The sequence below is a fragment of the Neophocaena asiaeorientalis genome, unplaced genomic scaffold (genome assembly GCF_003031525.2).
Source record: "Neophocaena asiaeorientalis asiaeorientalis breed wild unplaced genomic scaffold, Neophocaena_asiaeorientalis_V1.1 scaffold72, whole genome shotgun sequence".
NCBI classification, from domain to species: Eukaryota; Metazoa; Chordata; class Mammalia; order Artiodactyla; family Phocoenidae; genus Neophocaena; species Neophocaena asiaeorientalis.
Window position 1 is genome coordinate 7,693,095 of NW_020185336.1, and position 23,118 is coordinate 7,716,212.

At 38.3% G+C, this 23,118-nt stretch overlaps 1 protein-coding gene across 10 annotated transcripts in view; it reads right to left on the minus strand.

The window, feature by feature from the left end:
• The window catches only part of PKP4 (plakophilin 4), a 251,819-nt gene that overhangs the window by 108,432 nt on the left and 120,269 nt on the right, over positions 1–23,118 (minus strand). For 9 of the 10 annotated variants that reach the window (XM_024735926.1, XM_024735928.1, XM_024735930.1 and 6 more), the window contains one exon: positions 6,806–6,918. The exons of the other annotated variant lie outside the window; for it this stretch is intronic. In XM_024735926.1, coding sequence (XP_024591694.1) covers positions 6,806–6,918 — 113 coding nt within the window. The remainder of the gene's footprint in view (positions 1–6,805; positions 6,919–23,118) is intronic. 10 annotated transcript variants of the gene reach the window in all.

Genomic DNA, 23,118 nt, shown 5'->3' on the forward strand with positions numbered 1-23,118 from the left:
AAAATCCAAAACATAAACAGACACATCACAAAAAAAAAAAAAAAAAAAAAAAAAAAGTGGTTGCCTCTTTTTTCGGGTTAATGGAAATGTTCTACATTTCAATCATGATGGTGGTTATACAACTACATGCCAAACTGCCAAAAATCATAAAACTGTATGCTACAAAGGGTGAATTTTACTGTAAGTAAATTACACTTCAATAAACCGGACCTAAAAATAAAGTGGTTATCTCTGAATGGTAGAATTACGATTTTTCTCTTTAGTTTCTTGAACTTTACAAATTGACTAAAATGAGCATTATGTAACTCCAGTCAGTTAAAAGGTGAGAATACTGTTTTGGCCACACTTGTCCCCTTCTGTGCCCTTGGGAGTGTAGGTAGGCAGGGGAAGTCCCCTTGCTGTCACCCCCCCATCCAGGGAAGTCTAAAGCAGGCTAAGGTGAGAGCAACACTCCATTGATGATACTGCAAAGAGAAAAAGAATAAATCCTACATTCATCAAAATTTGGATTTGAAGGTTGTTGCTTAGCCCATGGGGTGCAAGAAGTTTAAAGGGCATTATTTGCCTCTGAGATTCTCCTGAGATGCGCTGTACATACCTCTGCATCCCCTGAGGACCATTTCTGTCGCTAAGGCATGCACAACGTGCACCTGCACGGTGACCTGCAACACAGGACCTCTCAAATCTTGGTACCCACTGCCACCCATGACTCTAAAAAGCTCTGCAGACAGAAGTCATCATGGCATGCTGCTTGCTTGGAGAACCCAAAATTGATCCATCCATCTGCATATGCTAGCTATCATCCTCCCGCCAAACGGGAGCAACAGAATTGGCCTCCTGGAGAACTGCTTTTAGCTAAGCTGCTTTTCCATCCGTTTATATTGTATTTAACAACAAAAGAAAGAACCCCTGTGAGTCTGATTTTATAATTTAGAAACTACTGAGGACGCTGTTTGCCTCATCACGCAGTGCTCTCAACAGCAACTCACAAGAGAAACCACTCAAGTCTCGGCCCCAGGGACAGTAAATCCTCCTGAGCAACCTGGTTTGTTTTTATCTTCCAGACACTGTGAATCATGTAATTCATTAGTGCTTTTTTCTTTAGCCTGGCTATTAGGACACTCAGAGCCAAAGTGGCTCTCTACTTTAAGCCAATGCCTGCAATATTGACAACATATATTTTGTATACTATTTTAACCTTGGCTTCATCTTATTTTTCTAGTCTTTATTTTATCTTTGCCCCAATTCCCTCACTCCATTGTTGGCTTTTGTGTTTTCTAAAAATGTTCCAAATACATGTGGAGAGGTAAAATATTAAACAGTACATAGTGCATAGTACATAAGATATAGTGTACTCAGTATAAATGCAGAAATGCTGTAACTTTTCAATAAACTGATTGCACGCCCTACTTTCTATAAGGTGAAATACTGAATATATAAATAACTATAGTACACTAAAAACAAATGCAGAAAATCGGTATTTTCTCTATTAACTGATCCCAAGGCCCACTTCAAATGAGGTAAAAAATTAAATATATAAATATCTATACTATACTCAGTACAAATACAGAAAAGATATAATTTATTGACTGTTTCTACAGCCTATCTTTAATCAGGTGAAATATTAAAATAGATGACTATTAAATGCACAGGTAACTATAGTGTACTTGGTACAAAGGCAGAAAGTCTGTAGCTTTTCTATTAACTAATCCCATAGCTCCCCTTCAGGGTTTCTCAATTTTCAGTGATTATTCGTGGTCTGATACATCATCTTTGGGTACAAGCACCAACAATTCCAGATTAAGGATCATTATATACTGATAATGCTGGTGTTATTACTTGTGTTATTAATGCATTTTTGCAGTAAATGAAACAAATAAAAATCGTATTAGAAATGGGGTTTTTTATTGCTAGCTTGTTTAGAGTCACTACTTCCAAAGAGTCGTTAATAGAAAACCTAGCAATCATTTTAATTTTTGATAAAGGAGTCAAGAATATACAATGGAGAAAAGATAGCCTCTTCGATAAGTGGTGCTGGGAAAACTGGACAGGTACATGTAAAAGAATGAAATTAGAACAATCCCTAACACCATACACAAAAATAAACTCAAAATGGATTAAAGACCTAAATGTAAGGTCAGACACTATCAAAACCTAGCAATCATTTTAATCATTAAAATTTTTTTTAACATTCTCAGCAAGGCATATTGCAAATGAACTGCCAAAGACAGCTGTGCAGCTCACCTTTTAGGATACTTCCTAAATAAATACATGCAGAGACTCAGTTTCCGTACTGTAAAATGGGAACACGTCATGGCAGGGTTAAAAATTTATCTTTGGTACTGCAAGTGTGAGGAAACAGAAATGCTGGGCTTTAGAGCCATTCGGAAGAGGGCTCTACAGTATATTATTTAGTACAATATTAGAGTCATTAATTAAATAGGACCTCATGCCACTGTCTGCTCCTTCTTCACAGGGTGAGGCCAACATGGCAAGAACTCTGGACAACTGAAAAAGTAAATCAAAGTATGCTTTTCTTTACCCTTTGAGATCATATCTGGACTAGGAAAAATAAAATCTTACAGATCACCTTACCAACTCTGACATAGGATCTAAATCAAACAATTATGAAAGATAACCAGTTTTCAAATCCCCCATCTTGCTGACTAAACTTACTCCCATGTAAGAAGGACCTGAATCCAAAGGAAGTTTCCTGGCTGGAAGCAGTGATCGCACTTATAATTTTCCTTCACAAAATCAGAAATGGCTGATGGGAAAGAGGGCTGGGGTCTGAGAGCTATTTTCTGTATCTTTAGATTCTGGTTCTGAGACTGATGGTGGGGACTGACAGGCACAAGGGAGATCTCTCAAGTGACACAGTAAAAACCTATGCTCCCTTCACTAACACTGTTTTCTAATGGGCTCTTGCCAGTGTGTACACCTGGTGGTCACGGAGCAGAGTTCTTCTTAAGGTCCACCGAAAAACACACTGAAACGTGTGAAGAAGGCAGATATGAGAAAGGGTGAATGCCAAGTAGGTGACCTAATGGTAAAGCATCCTTTCCTGAGGAACTTAAATCACACCGGGCTTAAGTTTCATTATTTATTCAATGAACACTTAGCAGGGTGCCTGCCTGCTGAGCCCCAGGCACTGTGCCAGGGCTGCGGTGAGCTTTAGCTCCTCATAGGAGGCTAATACAGGCACAGAGGAACAGTTATGAGAGTTCGGATGAAGAGAGATGACTTTCCTGGAGAACTGTGGGAAAGGCTGTACGAACGGGTTAGCACTTAGCTGGGGGCATCGAGAATACATGAGAATCCAACATGAGACAGGAGAAGGGCAATCAAAGTGGATCAATTATCATTCCAACCAGAGTTCACTGAATAAAGAAACCCACCTTCCTCATAACCGTTAAGATTCCATAATAGATTCCTGTCTTGCTGCCTGGCCTCTCTTCTTTCTGACCTACACCCTACACTATCAGGACAACTGCTTCTAACCAGAGCAATGTGTTTCAACCTGTCTCCTTTACAGACCTAATGAAGGTGACACTCATCATCACCTGGTTCCCGGTTCTCCACAATCTAATGCCAGCTTTACCCTTCCAACCTCACAAGCCACTAGGTCCTTTTAGTACACATCCTAGAAACTACCAGGCCTCTTGGAACTCCAGTACAGCAATGCGAGATCATACACACTTCTGCGCATACTTTCCCTCTTTCTCTGGTCAGCCCGGTTTCCATTTCTGCAGGACCCACTCACTCACCCGACATTGTCTGACTGAGCCCCACTGCCATGCCAGGAGCCAAGCTGGGCACTGAGATCCAGACACAAAGCCCCAAATCACTGACAATAAGTATTACTCACAATATGTATTTTACTAACAGATTTTTAACGAACCTATGGAATTAGCTAATTCAAACTACATAATCCTAAAATTATTTAATATTTTAAAACATTTACTACAGAAAATAATCTAACAGCCATGCATATATCAACAACCCCCTTGTTTAACAGATATCAATATTCATATTTTTTGTTATGTTTGTTCCAGATGGCAGTCTTAAATAAAACGTTACAGATTTGGCTAAAGCCGAATTCCTGATAGCTTCCTCCTCCCCTTCGTCCCTAGAGGTACCACTATCTTAAAGTGGTGTCATCCTGAAATATTTTTTATACTTCTACTAGAGATGCACTGATTCGTAAACAAAATCAAACACTATTTAAATTCAGCATTATGTATATTTTAAAATGTTCATAAAGATAACCTATACCTATTCTTTTGCAACTTGTAGTTTTCACTCGAAAGTCTGTTCTGCAAAGATGTCCACGTTGATACATGTAGTTATTTCGTTTTAATGGCTCTTGAGTTTACTTATCCACAGTTTATTTCCCATTTCTATCCTGATTCAAATTTTTTACTTTTGCAAATAATGTTACACTAAGCATCTTTGTACCTGTCTTCCTGTGCATCCCTGTCAGACTTTCTCCAATGATATCAGGTGCTTAAAAGTTTTAAATCCTGCTCTCCTGCTTGCTGATTCTTACTCATCCTTGAGTTTCTTTGACTTGAGTTTTTTATTATCTGATTGTGAGCGCATCTTTGGTGATGTCAGTTTCTCAGCTGGGTATTCCTGAACAATGCGTAGTTACATTTGGGCACCAGACCCACGTGCCGTGCAAGCCTGGGGCTGTCCAAGGGTGCAGCTTTTGAGGGTCATGGCTTAATGCAGTGTTCCCAAGTTCAACTCTACCACCGTGAGCACATAAGGCCTCACTCTTTGGTCCCTGCAGGAGTATTAAACCTAAGACTCCAGTGCTTTGTTGGGGGCTTGACAGTGCCCAGGCCTCCTGCACTCAATGCAGCTCAGATGCTTGTGGCTCTGGCTTTTGGTTCTCTATTTCTGGTACCTGGGGATTTTCCTTTCTCCTTTGCCATTTCCTCTAGGTATTGACTTGTATTATTGACATATCAAGTATCTCTAGGAGTTTACCGAGAAAAGTTCTATGTTCGTTTAATTGGCAAAATTGTCAGAATAAACGCCTTAATTGAATTCTTTAAATACTGATTTAATTTTTCTAATAGTGTAAAATTATATTTGAAAAAATCTGGAAATATATAACACCACATTATTTAGCTTGTGAACTGCTCTTTTCGGTGCTAAACATACAGATACCCTTTAAAAAAACTGGGTAAAATTAAAACAAATTTTTGTTTTGACAATTTTAACTTTCTTGATAAATTATCTAATTGAGGAGTACAAAGCTAGAGTTAGAAATTTTTGATTTGTAATTTTACACCTTGCTTATAACTTCTCTTCCTACGAAAAACTGCCTGGATGTCTTAAAAATGATCACCTAATTTGATATCTGTGTTTTGAAAGTTTTCTTGATCTTACTTGCATGCTTTATGCCTTACTAAACATACTAACGTGCATAACTGTTAAGGGTCAAAGACTTAAAAATTCATGACAATACAATTTTATCTGCCTAATAATTTAAAATTCATAGCAATCAGCTGGGAAAGACAAACTACAGACAGCATTGTATTCACCAAGAAGAATTTTTTGGCTATGAATAACAGAAGATAATGAGAAATACAACAATTACAATGTTAGAAACAACTGAAAGACAAGTTACTATGAGCACACACCTACTTAGGATTAAACAAACTAAGCTTAAAAATGCAAGCAACAGAAGTATTTTATGGTAGGCTTTATTGGAATATGTAAATACTAAGAAAGAAACCCACAGATTGCATAAGTAGTGATTTCACCATTTGGAGTTGTGGCTGTAATTTTTATTCTAATGATATTTTAAATAGCATAAGAGGCTACTTAAATATAAAATACTTGTGATTAAATGTGTTTTTTCCAGTAATATACTGGTTTTGCATTTACTATATATTTTTTAAAATTAATTTTTATTGGTGTATAGTTGCTTTACAACGTTGTGTTAGTTTCTACCGTACAGCAAAATGAATCAGCTATACATATACATGTATCCCCTCTTTTTTGGATTTCCTTCCCGTTTAGGTCACCACAGTGCACTAAGTAGAGTTCCCTGTGCTATACAGTAGGTTCTCATTAGTTATCTATTTTATACATAGTATCAGTAGTGTATATATGTCAGTCCCAATCTCCCAATTCGTCCCACCCTCCTTCCCCCCTTGGTATCCGTACATTTGTTCTCTACATCTGGGTCTCTATTTCTGCTTTGCAAATAAGATCATCTATACCATTTTTCTAGATTCCACATACATGTGTTAATAATACGATATTTGTTTTTCTTTTCGACTTACTTAGCATTTACTATATTTGAATACACAATTATTTCATATAGTAATTATTTCATATAGTAGTTTTCCAGAGTTCTAGAAAACTCCAAGTAAATTGAATGTGTTTTTTCAAAGCTAGATAAATGTTATGACTTAGAAATATTTCTTAGTTAAAAAAAATCAATATCAGGTTTTCAAAGCCAATTAGCTTTGCCAAATAATTAACAATTGTTGAAAACATTCATTAACTTTGTCTACATATAAGAAATCAAATTTCTAAAGTTAGCATGGTAGCTTTTGCTAGAGAGGCATACCAGTGCTGTATAAAACACTTCAAGCACAGGACTGAAAGATAATCAACATTACAAGAGGTTTCTCAAAATTAGAATAAATTGACATTTTTGGTATCAATTTCAGGAAGGCCAGTTAACAGTGACAACACTAAAAGCATCATTTGCTGCATCTAGGACAACTTAATAATGTGTGACTTGAAGGCGTGTAAGAAAATAGAGCCATCGGCCCTGTACCTGGTGCTCGCGATGCTTGGTGATTCTGCTCCAAGCCTACATCTTTCTAGCTGACTGGCAACAATCTGCCTTTCCACCTCCAGTTCTCGGGTTAGTCGCTGAAACTGAAGCTCCTGTGATTCAAGGAAATAGAAGGCATATAAGGCACCAGGTTTGCTTAGGCAGATACATGAATTCATGTATGTCACAGGAAACACAGGAACATGCCCGTAATGTAACACTACAGTGTGGCCTTACGAGATTAGGGTTTTGAATAGAACTGTGGGCCTAAACAACCTACTAATTTGTAGCTTTTACAAACTTAAAGGCACTAGAATATGTGTCTTCGTTTGAAACGGAAAACATGTAGACCTTTATTTGGCCTTTTTTGCTGTTGGTGGTGGTGGTTCTAAATGAGGTCTTCAAACAGTACTTTTGCTCCAGTGATGTATTAAAGTAAGGTTTGCAGAGTCCTCACTCGATGTGCCTACATTAGAGGCACACCAACCAATATAGGCCTCAACAGCCAATTCTTCCATCCCTCATACTGTATGTTAGCACAGCATTAAAAAAAAAAAAAGAAGTAAATTCCTGTAATGAGAATCACTTGACCATATTTGATACAAAGCCTTTCCACTGTTAAGAAAAAAAATCATTACAACCCCACAAAAAAGTCTTGCTATATTTATCTATAATACACATTTTTTCTTACTGTCACAAATGCATTCATGTGTCACTTCATGAAGGGACAAGAGAAAAAATAATGAAAAAGTCTGAGCCATAATACAGAATTTAAAATTGTATTAAAAAGCTGGAAAGATTGTCTCAAGAAATTATATTCTACATTCTACGATGCATCATGAAGGCCAGTATTCTATTCTAGGAGAAATGTTTTAACATTATTTGTACTTATCTCATTGTTATCTTGACAGGATTTTAATAAATAGAAAGCAGGCCATGCCATAAAATATCTATAAATCAAATCAAGTATACTCTAAAGGCTTTAAGCCACAAATAACATCTCCAGTAACACCTCAAGCTCCCTTGTGCCATATTAACTCCTTACAAGTCTACTCAAAGCAAATGCTGAACTGTAAGTGGTTTAATTGGACACTGACTCCTGGTTCAAAATACCAGACAGATGAACCCTATGTCTAGGAGCTAATCAGAAATAAAACTACCTTAGTTTTGTTTATAATAATAATATTACTGACAACATAATATTATTTATGACAATGTGTATTTGTCATGCAAACAAAAATACAAAACAATTTAATTGAAAAGTGTATTAACTCCCTGCTGAGTCAGGCAAATGTGCAGTTACTTGACAGCATTGGCCGTGCAAATTCTACAAACTACTCCTAGAATAATTCTTAAGAAACAGCCCGTGAACTCCTTATTGCTTCCTGATATTGAGAGTCCTTTGCTAATGGGCCCAGTTGGTGTGGGCGTACAGGGCAGTGCCTGAATGAGTAATAGTTGGCCCAATAATGCCGTACAATAGGATCATAATGGGTAAGTAGGACACTGCCTACATCTGCTTAACACTTCCTAGACCACAGGCTTTTGATAAATGTTTGGCAACAAAAGACCAGATAGATAATAATTGCACAACATTCAGTACCAAGCTAAGATCATTGATTTTAAGGACAAATATTATTATGTTTACTTCACACTTAGTCTTTCTTTGTCCTTAAACAGCATCATAGTTTCTGTGATACGCTTCCATTCTTTCTATTATTTTACTCAGTTGTCTTATTATACACATCTTTTCCTGGAAGACTGGCTGCTTGGATCAAGCTGGGCCAGGAAAGGACCATCCGTGCATCTCAAATATTCCCCAAGCCATCACATAACTTTTGTGTTCTCAGTTCAGTGGCTACTAGGGATTGAGGGCTGGAGGGTTTTCTTCATTTTGCGATAGCCAAAAGTTACCAGGGTAGGATTGAGGCATGTTTCAAATGAGAACATTAAAAAAATTTCCATTCATAGAAAAAAAAACATTTTAGTGGATTTTTAAAATCATATTTGTAGCTGCCTATGGCCTTTTGAGCATCCTTTCAAGGAAATGGTTGGGAAATTTCCTGCTTGAAGGCACAGGTTGGAACTTAATGACCCATAATTCCTTCCCTTAGAAGCTGAGACAGATGACTTTGGCTCTGCCGAGAAGATGCCAGACTGTGACTTGGATGCTGAAACCAAGACAGTGACATCAGAAAATATGAAGCTCGTTTTCTCTCTTTCTTTCACCTTCTTGCTGTACTCCCTGCAGTAGGACTCAAGGTCAAGTTTCTAACATGGAAGTGACCTCCACACAAACTATGTTTATACTTGGCGGCAGTGGCAGTGTTTACTTGATTTGGACATTGTTCCTGGGAGTTTAGTCTCAAGGTTTGTTCTCCAGTCCTGGCAACAAATGTGGGAATTCACTAATAACCACCTAATAAGCACTTTTTTCCCCCTGCATAATTAGCCATGTCAGTCTCTTTTTCTTGCAACTAGAAACTCTGACTGACATACTGCTAGAAACCATTTACAGTTGTCAAGTTGCTAGAAGAGCCTCTGTACCCAAGATGCAGCTACATTTTTTTAGAAGTTGGGTAATTCCTTTAACACTCATATGAACTGAGTAAAGTCTACACTGTATCCCTCCTGGCTGTGGAGCCCATAATACTGAACATCACTGGCTACTTTTATCAAAACCATTTTATCCATTATTTGCCCACACTTCTCACAAGTATGACATCATTAAAGCCCCCAAAGCAGACTCTCAGGAAGCTGTAAAGCCTGGAATCTATAAAGGTTATCTAATACCTGTGGATATTTACAAGTAAAATATATATATGCTTTTTAATAAAATTATTAATACTACTTCTACAGAATACAAATAAAACTCCCACATGTGACTGGCACCAAGATGAATGAGTAGGATATAAATATTTGACAATTCTGTCTCTACTGGCTTCTTAGAATGACTGACAAGGAAGACGGTATTACATAGTCATATAAAAACACATCTAATGATTTCCAAAATAACACTCATTGAGATGATTATGCAGTGATACCATCCATAAATTTTAAATCTTAATATTTTATCCTCTAAACATAGTGTGTGAAGGCTGATCTTTACTGCAGCATCCCAAACTGGGCATCTAAATTACAGGGGGCTCCTTTGAGAAGAGCAAGGAAATAATGTTAAAAGCATCTGCCAATGATTAGTACATGACAATTTCCTCTTAAATTCTGTCAAACAAGGCCATATTCAAGCTTAGAAAGAAAGCCAAGCCTACTAACATGCTATAAAAGTGGAGTCAGTTCACATGTGTTTGGAAGCTTTTGTTTATATTTACCTCATCTCTCTCAGTAAGTATATTGATAAATATTCTCTGAGAGTCAAGGGAATAGAAGGAAACAAAGATTCACTTGCATGATCTTGTATGGTAGACAGAAACGCATGGCCCGAGGAGGCCCAAGGAAGAACTCAATACCCCAGTGGTCAGTGCCTTCAGGGGGCCCTCAGATGCAGAGAATCTCCTTGACCAAGGAAGTTGTACCCTTCTGGGCAGGCTGCATGCAGCCACTGATTGAGGTGAGAATATAAAAGCTGGGTCCAGATTTGCTTCAGAGCTTTCCATGGGCTTGACTGCTTGGCATGGTATTTGGACCTCTCCCCTGCCCAAGCCTGCTTTTCCTTGCCCTCACCTCCACAAGTGCTGATCTATAATAAACATTCTGCATGCAAAACTCCACTCCAGTGAGAACCCAACCTGGAACAGTATTGTTTTTGGATTCCTTTTATATAATGATAGAAGTGTTCTCTCACTCCTAATTTTTCAATACTGTGAGATGCTTTAAATGTACTGAAAAAGTATAAACAATAATACAATGAACTTTGGCAAAGCTGATCCAGCTCTAGCAAATCTTACTGTTTTGCTACATTTGCTTCAGGTTTTTTGAGAAATAAAATATTACCGATACGATGGAATCCCCTGGTTTCTTCTTCCTGGATCTTATTTCCCTCTCTTCTTCCCTCTCCAGAAGAAATCATTATCTTGAATTTGGTGTTTAATATTCACATGAATATTTCATATTCTTACTACTCCATATATACAGATCCATAGATAATATATAGTACTGTTTTGCGCATTCATACAACTTATATCAAAGGTATAATACACCCAGTGCTCTGCAGATTGGTTTTATTATAATATGATTTTGAGATTTATCAGTATCAGTACACATAGATCTAGTTCATTTATTTCCATTGCTCAACAGTATTCTATTGTACAACTACAGCACAATATATTTATATGTTCTTATAATGAGGAACCCTTGGGGTGCTTCCAATTTTGTGCAATTATAAGCGTACTGCAAAATAAGCGCCACTGTATAAATCACCCTGTGCACATGTGCCAGACCTCTCCAGTAGAGACACAGACGTGGAATCGTTGGGTTGAAGGCTACGCATATCTTCAAGTTTACTTGATAACGATTATCAAATCACCTTCCAAAGTAGCTGTACCAATTTACATTCCAGTCAGCAGTGTATGAGAGCTCCAGTTTCTGTACATTTTCACCGATACTGATATGCATTTTGGGGCTTAAATTTCCTTCCTTCCTTCCTTCCCTCCTTCCTTCCTCCCTCCCTCCCTCCCTCTTTCCTTCCTTCTCTCCCTCCCTCCCTTCCTTTCTTTCTTTGTAATCTGATAGGCATGGGATGCTACCTTGCATTTATTTTATTTTGTATTTCCTTGCTAACCAACATCTTTTCATATGCTTATTGGCCATTTAGGTACCCTCTCTCACAGGTATCATAAACTCTCAGGGGGATACTTTCTCCCTACTACCAGCACCCAAGCTTGTCCTCTTCTGGGGGACAGGTTTCTCAACACCCTTGTACTAATGCTGTAGCTCTGTAAAGTTTTATGTTTGGGCAAGGGATATCCCATTAGACTCCCCATCTTGGGCAGCCCGCAAAGGGCACATGGCATTTGACATCTAATGGTATGCTCAAGATGACCTAGGTTTGACACATACTTTCAAGGTGGAAGCCAGGTTTACCGCTTACTTAGCTTAGGAGTCTCACTTTCATTTTGGTTTTTGTTTCTGTGAGTACTTTACTTCCTTGGCAGCTCAGCCTTGCTTTTAAAAAGACAATTTAAATACTTTATTCAGTATACGTATTTAGTTTCTTTCAGTGGGGAGACCGGTTAGGGTACTGAATATGCCAGAAATGGGAGTCTCCACAGCTTTTTCATATTTTCTCTTAATTTCTCTGAGATTTCTCAGTATTTCTTTCAATTCACTATTTCTCTGTTTGCCTTGTGAAGGGTTTATCTCATCTATTATTCACTTTTTTCCAATGACAACGTTTTCCATTTCTGAGACTTCTAGTTGGGTCTTCTTCATACCCACCTGTTCCTGCTGTTCATTTAGAGTGAAACCTCTACCTAAACTCCAGGTACCTCAGTCCTAAATGCGACCTTAAACTGGTGTTTCAGCGTTTTTTTTAAACAGAAATAATACTGCATACCTAGTCATGTCTCCTGCCACTGGCTTCCAGAAGCCCAGGAAGCTTCCAGCATTAGGTCCTTCCACTCCCATCTCCTTCAATAAGCAGGAAGCGCTCCATCCCAGACCTCAGCTTCAAGGACTCTGGTGCTGGCACTAAAAACAGGGCATACTTCACCCTCTTGTGGCCTCCTAGCCCCTCTCACCTTCATTAAATCCTCACTGATGGCCAGTAGTGACATATCTCCTGACCCTTTCCAACTGTGCCCTATGGAAGCCTCGTTCCAGTTTGCAAATTCTGTTTATAAACTCTTCATCTTTTACTTAGAATATTCTCCATCTCAGGGTTACTAAGAAGACTCTCCACCTACAGACTTTAATTGAAATGTAGTTCTTTCCTGAAAATACTGCTTCTTCTGATTTCTGTCTGGTGAAGACTATGCATTCTTCACACATCACAGCTGAGGTGCTCCAGAGAAGGAACCTGGCCTTCCCCTGGTTCCTCACTACCTCTACTTATTAGCATGAAGTTGTATATAATATTCCTCACTGTCCTCCTGTCAGTAGAATCTGTAATTATATTCCCACTTACATTCTTTTTTTAAAAAAAGATTTATTTATTTATTTTTTGGGCTGCACTGGGTCTTAGTTGCAGCATGAGGGATCTTCGTTGGGGCATGCGGGATCTTTCATTGAGGCACGGTCTCTTTGTTGCGGTGCCCAGACTTCTCTCCAGTTGTGGTGTGCAGGTTTTCTCTTCTCTAGTTGTGGCACATGGCTCCAGGGCATGTGGGTTCTGTAGTTGTGGCGCGCAGGCTCCAGAGCGCGTGGGCTCTGTAGTTTGCAGCACGCGGGCTCTCTAGTCGAGGCGTGTGAGCTCAGTAGGTGTGGCACGTGGGCTTAGCTGCCCTGTGGCGTGTGGGACCTTAATTTACTGACCAGGGATCAAACTCACGTTCCCTGCATTGGAAGGTGGATTCTTTACCACTGGACCGCCCGGGAAGTCTCGTCCACTTACATTAGTATGCTGTGTTCCCTCTTTACTTAGATGCTAGAAGCAATTCTTCCAAACTTGTGCAAAAGCTCATTGGGGGTCATGCCATCCAACTACAGTTGCCCACTTGAATCACTAGCATCTATTTACTTCAGGTTGTCCTAACTGATTCACTAATTCACGAGTGGCTACAATAGTGACTACCACTATGATGATGACAATTAAGAAAGAGCAGTAGGCATTCCTATCAGGCCATTAGTGATGACACCCTCAACTTCCTGTCCCACATTTATGTTAATCCTCAGTCCTCTTCCAGGCTTGGTAGAGGAGTGTCCCCTTCCTGTCTAAGGCCAGACTCCCCATGCCCTCTTGCCTCTTCCAGGATCTTGCTTCTCTATCCCGAATCGTCAGTGTTTCCTCTCAGTTTAATGCTTAAATCTTCTCATCAGAAAACATCTTCTCAGGACTCAGGACTCCTCAATCTCTGTTTCCTTCCCATTTGACCTATACTACCTTTTAGTAAATATTTCTCTTTAAATTGACTCCTTTTTAAGACAAGACAGTATCATTCTAGCATTAAATCATTGAAATCCTGGTTTCTAATGCTTCTATATAATTTTCCTAATATAACTTAAAATACGTAATTTTTAAAGATGCTCATCTGTGTATTAAAAACCCATTCACATCACAGTACATGTACAACACACCAGGCGTCAACATACCTTTCCATGTCTATACATCTCAGCAGGAAAGTACTGAGTACTGGTTAGACTGAAAGAAGTAAACTGACAAGGTCATTATTTGATACAATCAGTGCTTAAGTAAGAAATAATTTTTACTTCAATCACTGTTGCTTAAAAATCTTCCAATAATAAATAATTTACCTTTCTAATTTAGTATGGTGAAAGAGTTATATCACTAAAAGATCAATCATCACTGAATAATAATGTTAGATTTTTAAGGTGCAGAGAACTTCACAGTATATGTCCTATATCAGGATATACTATAGCATTTTTTTCTATTTTGCACGTTAAAAAGATGAGTAAATTACAGTCATGATCATATATTTGATGCTCTTGAGTCAGGCCTAGAGAACTACTTTAAAAATGAATATTTAAGAGCTAGGAAGAAATCCTCAAAGCATCCCAGATTCCATTCCCAAATCTAGGCTGATACCAAAACCAAAGCAGTCATATTTTGAAAGGGTCCCTGAACTCTCAACCTTAATAACCATCCACTAGTGCAGAGGTGATCAAATGTCCTGACCTTCTATCACAGTTTACCTAATAATTGACAAGTCTTTATTAAGTCTACTTGGTAGTCACTAAAAACCATATAAAATTAATTATAAAAATGCTAAGTATATGATGTTTAACCCCTCTGTACTGACCAGATCCTTTTGTTAAGAAGAAATATTACCTTTCTCAATCAAGCTGTTCTCAGATACCAGTGTCTCACTGTCCCACAGGGGTTTAAACCTTCAAGCAGGTTTGAAAAATGTTGCCCAGAAGATTCCAAAGCTTGGAGGTTCACAGTGACACTAGCATATTAAAAGTTTTCAGACGTCCACCAGGAGGATATCAGCTTACCTTTGTATAACCTGGCCATTCTTTGATTTATTGAAACTAACCACACCTTTTCTTTTCAAGTAATAACTATTAACATCTCAAGAAACAATATTGTCTTGCAGAACACAACTTAGTCAACAGTAAAAATTCAGCTCAGGGAATTCCCCTGGTGGTCCAGTGGTTAGGACTCTGAGCTCTCACTGCTGAGGGCGTGGGTTCAATCCCCTGTTGGGGAACTAAGATCCCACAAGCCAAAATAAATAAAATAAGAATTCAGCTCATTTTTACTGTATTTTGGGATGGTTGAACTAAGGGGTACTATCCTGTATTCTACATTAAAAATATACCTTACATGTTGGAAAACAAAATTTTAATTACTTTGGTCAAGGCTGAATATTTACAAAGGGCTGGTCACCACAAAGGGTTAACCTTCAAATGGAAACTCCTGACCTCACACCACTCTGAAGACAGGAAGGGAATGATTGTTAGGACGCTACTGCTGGATTAGTTGCTCTAATCTATGCCCACAGCCTTTTACATTTAGATCTTCTTTAAGATAACAGAAAAACATGAGACACAACCACCAATCTGATTTTTTGTTATACTAGTTGACATTCAAATAGGAGATGATCAACATTCAGATCTTTATTGTTTTATCCTACTATCAAACCACACAGGATTATACCAGGTTTTAGCTTTGATATCTATCCTTCAGTTTTAATGAAGCAGAGAGAATGGCAAAGCTTACCAGATGCTCTCAATCTATATTCTAAACCTCAGGCTCTTATCTGTAACTGTCACCAAAGCTCCTTTGTTAGGAAATCAAAATGAAGAGAGGTTTACATTAAAACACACTAATGAAAGCTTTGCTTAGACCCACATACAGAGAAGGCTGAGCCAAACGGGTAAAAGCTCAAGCCTTTCCTACAGCATCACCGATGGCTTTATAAAAACTTGTCTACCCACCAGTAGCTCACTGGCTCTTTAATCTCTTACCTGGCAATCTCTGACCATTGCATGGGCCTGTGTATACCGGTGATGTCCAAATCCACTACCTCTAATCAGATTCAAACTGATGTTTTCAATGGTAGTGAACTAAGCATTTTGATGGTAGTGAACTAAGCATCTCTACTTGAAGGATGAGCCATGGCTCACATCTAGCCATACCACCCCCTGCCTCCTGTGTTTTCTATTTCTCCACTGCAGTGGTCCTCGAAGTACGGGCCCTGAACCAGCAGCATCAGTATCACCTGGAAACTTCTTTGAACCAGAAGGGGTCAGGTCCAGCCACTGGTACTTGAACAGGACCTCCAGGAGATTCTCACGCACACAAAAGTTCCAGAATCACTAACCAAATGGAACCACCATTCCCCTTTTACTCAGACTCAAAATGCAAGTGTTTTCATCTTTGCATCATTTCCCCCTTTCTCTTATTCCCCATTTCTCACACGTTAAATGGTTTCCCAAATCCTGTCACTCAACCTCTCTACCACTATTGAATCCATTCCCTTCCTTGCCATTCCCACCACTACTACCCTAATTCGGACTCACATTAACTTTAGACTATTGTAATAACCCTGCACTAAGTCTTCTCCCCACCATGGTGGCGAGGGGCCTTGACTCTGCTTTTCACACTTCTCCCAGATACATCTGTTGACGGCATAATACTACTCAGCAGTAATCTCTATCCTCTCCTGAGTGTTTCCTGGACTCCAGGCTCTCTGCTAAGCTTTAACATGCATTACGTCGTTAACTTCTCAGTCAGACTGCAAGGTAGTGAATGAAGGTTACCCTCACTCACAGAGGGCTGACTTGACTGACGTCATTCAAAACCAAGATTTGAATCACATCAGTCTGACTCCTAAACCCATGGTGTTAACCACTGCACACCATGCCCTTCACACCCAACCCGTAGTACGGTTGCCACAGCCTTATTTTAAGACCCTCAGCAGTCTGCCCCAAATACCTTTTTTTCAGTCTCCTGCCACTCCCCTTCATGCACCTGGACAGAACTATTCATAATTTCCTATACTTACCACTCAGAGCTTTTTCTCACCTTGCTCCATCCACCTGAAATATCACCCTCGCGCGTGCCTAGAGTCCTTTATCCAGCCCTTGGGTAAAGCACTTAGCCATTACATGTGCTCCATTTACTAAACTGAATTCTCCTTAAAGAACAGTGAGATCTGTATTTCATCCATCTAGCTTCTTACAAGACCAAGACAAGAAAATCCTGTTAATTCATTCTGGGTGAATTTTAAACAGTACACTTTATTTAGTATGTTATAATCGATCACATAAATTTTTAAATTGATTGATTCCTAAGTAATTTTATATAATGACAGGCATAATATATTATGGTTGGTCCTTTATGAGGCTCTTAAAGCATTTCAAATGTAATAATAATCACATGCTTACAATGTAGGTAACGGAAATTAGAAAAATCAGTGGTACAAAAGGATTTTCTACCTTTAAAGTCACAGAGAGATATGAAGGCAGAGCTGTAACTAGAACCTGTGTTTCCCTAAATTTTGTTGACTGCTCTTTCAATAAATCAGCTCTGCCCATGCTCCGCAACAAGAGAAGCCACCACAATGAGAAGCCCGCGCACTGCAACGAAGAGTAGCCCTCCGCTCGCCACAACCAGAGAAAGCCCGCACGCAGCAACGAAGACCCAATGCAACCAAAAATAAATAAACAAATAAATAAATTTAAAAAAATAATAAAAAATAAATCAGCTCTATCAGGGATTTCATATTATTCATGGTGACACGGGCAAATAGGTTCTTTTTTTTTGCAGTACGCGGGCCTCTCACTGTTGTGGCCTCTCCCATTGCGGAGCACAGGCTCTGGACGTGCAGGCTCAGCGGCCACGGCTCCGTGTGGAATCCTCCCGGACCGGGGCACGAACCCGTGTCCCCTGCATCGGCAGGCGGACTCTCAACCACTGCGCCACCAGGGAAGCCCAATAGGTTCTTTTTTTTAAAAAAAATAACATGCATCATTTCAGTGGCACAGTAGCTTAATGCTGTTCCTATGACTTACTCCACGCCACTGCTTCCCCTCCCCTCACTTGCTTATTATACCATCTGCCAATTTCCATCTGTTTCCATCTGCCAATTCCCTGATCTCTCAGGCGTCATACCCCGCCTCTCAGAAAATCAGGAGTTTCCCAGCCTTGGCATGACATTTTTGAAAACCTGTCCACCAGTCCAAAGACACTTTAAATTATTTAACTAGAAATGCCTTCTTTTATTTCCATTTACCTTCTCTCCTAAAAGTAGAATGTGTGTGTGTATGAATATATGTGTGTGTAAATATAAATGCTAGATAAGTCTTCTGTTAGTTGAGGTTTTACTAATTTATGCTTACTAGTAGTCAAACAAATATTCAGTAAAAGAGCTACAACATGAAAAATGGATGCCTGTTATGCGTCAGTGTCAGTTGTCAGCGACAACTCCTGCTGTCATTTTCCAACAAGGTAGGTATTTGGTAGAATTAACGTCAAAAACACAAAGGAGATTTCCCTTAAAATGTAATGCCTTGAATCTCTGTCTTTTTTTTTTTTTTTTTTTTTTTTTTTTAACACCACCAGGGAAGCCCGATTAGACATTTTTTTAAAATTCATTAAGAAATTATGAAAAATACTAATGACTTAACATTAATAATTTATCTGGTTTTCTAGTACCTAAATATTTCAAAATTAGTAAGACCAGCGATGCATACCACCTAATGTTAGATGTTTATTTGAGAGCTAATTGACTGTGCAGATGATAATAACGCGTATAAATCATTATTTGCTGAAATGGAAAAGTGAGAGGAATAAATGACCAACCTCCCACTTCCTCTCTGTGGACTAGTTGTTGCAAACACAACAAAGAATATGAAAAGGATAAGAGAAACAAAAACAAGGCAAAATTGAATCTTCCTTTCTTCAGTAGGTCTAATAAATAGCACTAGGGAATAAGAGGCTAATTTTCAAAATGATTAATTTAAGGTTTGGTTAATGAAGTGTAATGGGGAAAGAAAACAAATACTGTCTAGTGCAGGTAGCGCTTGTCTTACGATTATACTTTTTAAATTACTAGGCTTACTTCTACAGCTGTTCTTTCTGCTTCGCAGATATTTTAAGACTAAAGTGTGGGGAAGCGAGGAGGTAACTAGAATAAGAATATACATTTATGAGCTGTGCCCTTAGTCAGTTAAATGGTTCCCTGAGAAGTCTTGTTACCCAGCCCAAGAGGTATAAGTGGTATTCAATTGTTTTTCCTTTTTAACTTTTCGATTTTTACATTTTACCTGTATGGCTTCACTAACATCATTTGTTTCTAAACCTCCAGAAATTGTCCTGGGGTTCTTGAGAAATAAGGTTAAGAAAAATCAATGTATTATTGATAACCACAGGACATCTCTAACCTACAGGAAACATTAAAGCCTTAGGACAGAACTGGGGCACGTCAATGTGTCTGCATCTAGACTCATGACCATCCTTATTTTCAGGTCCACAACTGTTTCCATACTCAGTGTCCTCTGTTTTTCTCTGACTCTCCTGCTTTCTCCCCTAACATCCAGCTCTTCTACAGGTGAGCTAAACAGAAAAGCAATTAAAATTTGTTTTAATTTTAAAATTTGTTGTTCCCAATAGCTGTATTTTCCTTACTTAGCTAAAAAAGTGGACAAGTTACGGTGCTTTGTGACCACCTAGAGGGATGGGATAGGGAGGGTGGGAGGGAGGGAGGGAGACGCAAGAGGGAAGAGATATGGGAACATATGTATATGTATAACTGATTCACTTTGTTATAAAGCAGAAACTAACACACCATTGTAAAGCAATTATACTCCAATAAAGATGTTAAAAAAAAAAGTGGACAAATAAGGTTACTTTTTACTTGTGTTAGGTCTGTATGGCTCTCAGTAGAAAACAAAGAAAAAGAAAAATGTTCTTAGAAAAAGGTGTCAGACTTCATTACATTATTTTCATTGTTCACACTAATTTACTTGCCTGAAAGAATCTTTAAATTACCGAATTTAGAATTCTTTTTCTCTTGCACATGATATATACTCACGAAGTGACACATCTGCTTATGTTTGGAGCAGACATAACTTGATATCCAATGTCTTACTTTCTTATTTTTTGTTAAGTCCTAACACTAGTGGTAATACTAGGTACCACCGAATGAAGGCGAACTGTGGGTCAGGCACTCTACATATTTTTTTCTCTAATCCTTACAAAAGTGCAGGCCACTATTGAGTTGAGCAATCATAGCCTGGTAGAGGCAAAATAAATAAATGACTTGCTCAAGGTCACATAATTAGGAAGTGGAGCGCTGGAAATGGAACTCTAAATTCTTGCTCTTTCTGTTACAGGAAGCTGAAAAAAATAAGGTTGTCTCATTTTCTATTCCTGAAGGTTATATCTAGAACTGTATTGACTTTATTGCTTCAAAACATTTTTTCCCAAGTCAAATAAAGCCCTGGAATGTAATAAGAATTAAAGAGCCAGATGCTAGTATATATGGGGACTTAGTAATTACGACGAAGGTAGAATTTCATTCAATGGGAAAAGAACTGCTGGTATAATTAGGGAAAACAAAGCTAGATTACCACCTCAAACCACACACACACACACACACACACACACACACACACACACACACACGTTCTATAACAAATGTAGGGGAAAAAACCCACTATATAAAAGATGACCTAGGAGAATATTTTTTTTCAGTATCTTTTTTTAAAAAAACTGAAGTATAGTTGGTTTACAATGTTGTGATAATTTCTGTTGTACAGCAAAGTGATTCAGTTATACATATATATATATTCTTTTTAAAAATATTCTTTTCCATTATGGTTTATCAGAGGATACTGAATATAGTTCTCCATGCTATACAGTAGGACCTTCTTGTTTATCCATCCTAAATGTAATAGTTTGCATCTACTAACCCCAAACTCCCAATCCATCCTCTCCCTTGGAAACCACAAGTCAGTTCTCTATGTCCGTGAGTCTGTTTCATAGATAGGTTCATTTATGTCATATTTTAGATTCCACATATAAGTGATATCATATGGTATTTGTCTTTCTCTTTCTGACTTACTTCACTTAGTACGATAATCTCTAGTTGCACGCATGTTGCAACAAATGGCATTATTTCATTCTTATTTACAGCTGAGTAGTATTCCATTGTATATATGTACCACATCTTCTTTGTCCGTTCATATGTTGATGGACATTTAGGTTGTTTCCATGTCTTGGCTATTGTGAACAGTGCTGCTATGAACATAGGGGTGCATGTATCTTTTTGAATTAGAGTTTTGTCTGGATATAGGCCCAGGAGTGGGATTGCTTGCTGGATCATATGGTAATTCTATTTTTAGTTTTCTGAGGAACCTCCATACAGTTTTCCATAATGGCTGTACCAACTTACATTCCCACCAACAGTGTAGAAGGGTTAGGAGAATATTTTTATAAACTTGGGATGATAGAGACCTCCTTAAAGAAGACAAGAAACTGCCAAATCGTAAGGGATAAAATAAGCATATTTAACTTCATAAAAATAAAACTTCATACTCCAAAAACTCATGTAAAGTCAAATGCCCAAAAAAAGAGAGCAAGAGAGAAACATTTTTAACACCTAACATATAACACACATTTAAAATCTCATATAAACAAATTTACACATAGTAAAAATAGGAAGAGTATCAACAAGCAATCCATCTAAGATGAAATGTAAATGCTAATTAAAATATCAGAAAAAATGTTCAATTTCATTCATAAGGAGTAAGAAAATCAAGTAACAAGATGCTGGTTTTCATCATATTGGCAAATATTTTCAAAGTGTCCCATCCAGGGCTGGGGAGGAACACTTGGAGAAAAGAGCACAGACGCATATTGTTCATGTTAGCGTGATTTGCTATTATAATCTGGTAACCTCTTTTAAAATTAAAAATATATATTCCCCATGAGCTTGCAACTCCACTTTTGGATATATACTCTGTAGAAATAAAGTCAACTGTATACATAAAATATTAATTGTAGCATTGTTAGAAACAATTTAAGAATCTACCTATATGGCAATATTTTAACAAACTATGGAATCTCCACACTACATGTAATAACTACTATATATGTGGCTGTTAAAAAGAATGAGCTGGACCTTTATCTGTTGCCTCAGGAAGACCATTACATGCAATTAAGTGAAAAAGCCAGTTGAACAGCTGAGTAAAACACAGCAAAATAATAAAATTAAAAACCTCTATATGTGTTAGTTTGAGCATGGAGGAAACTATGACAGGAATATAGCAGATCAGGAGGATGGGAATGAAAAAGGGGTCAAGGTATTATTTACATTTATCTTCTTTCATTTATTTATTTAATCTTCTTTTATTATCTTCTTTGTATTGTTTCACTTGTAGCTAGCATATGAATTCCTTAATTAAAATCTAACCCCCAAAACTAAGAAGAAAAGAATAAAAGGGCTAAAAAATTCTGTTTAAATAGTACCAGGACAGATCCTGCTTAGGAAACAATCTAATTCCTGGAAAATGGTATTCTGATTGAGAGGAGGATAGATGTTTTTACCTTTTTGAAGTTATTAAAGTACTTTGAAGTATTCAATAGTATTCTAATGACCCATTCAAACAATGAGCAATAGCACTTAGATTTACAAGTTCTTGGCACTGGTAAGGGCATGGAGAAAAGGTGCTGTGGGGATGTATATTGGTGCAAACTCTTGTGGGGGCAATTTAATAATATCTAAAGAAAAAAAAAAGTGTACCGACCTACTGCTCCATCAGTTGTTTTTTTTTTAATTTTATCATTCAGTGTTTTGTTTTTTTTTTAATTTTTAAATTTTTGGCTGCGTTGGGTCTTTGTTGCTGTGCACGGGCTTTCTCTAGTTGTGGAGAGTGGGGGCTACTCTTCGTTGCAGTGCGCCGGCTTCTCTTGTTGCACAGCATGGGCTCTAGGTGCGTGGGCTTCAGTAGTTGCGGCATGCCGGCTCAGTAGTTGTGGCTCGCCAGCTCTAGAGCACAGGCTCAGTAATTGTGGCACACGGGCTTAGCTGCTCCGCGGCATCTGCCCGGACCAGGGCTCGAACCCGTGTCCCCTGCATTGGCAGGCGGATTCTTAACCACTGTGCCACCAGGGAAGCCCTGGCCCATCAGTTCTAATGCTGAGACTTTGGATATACCTGGAAAGGTACACAAAACCAACCAATCAAATAAAACTGGAAACAAGCTAACATCCATAAAAGAGGAAC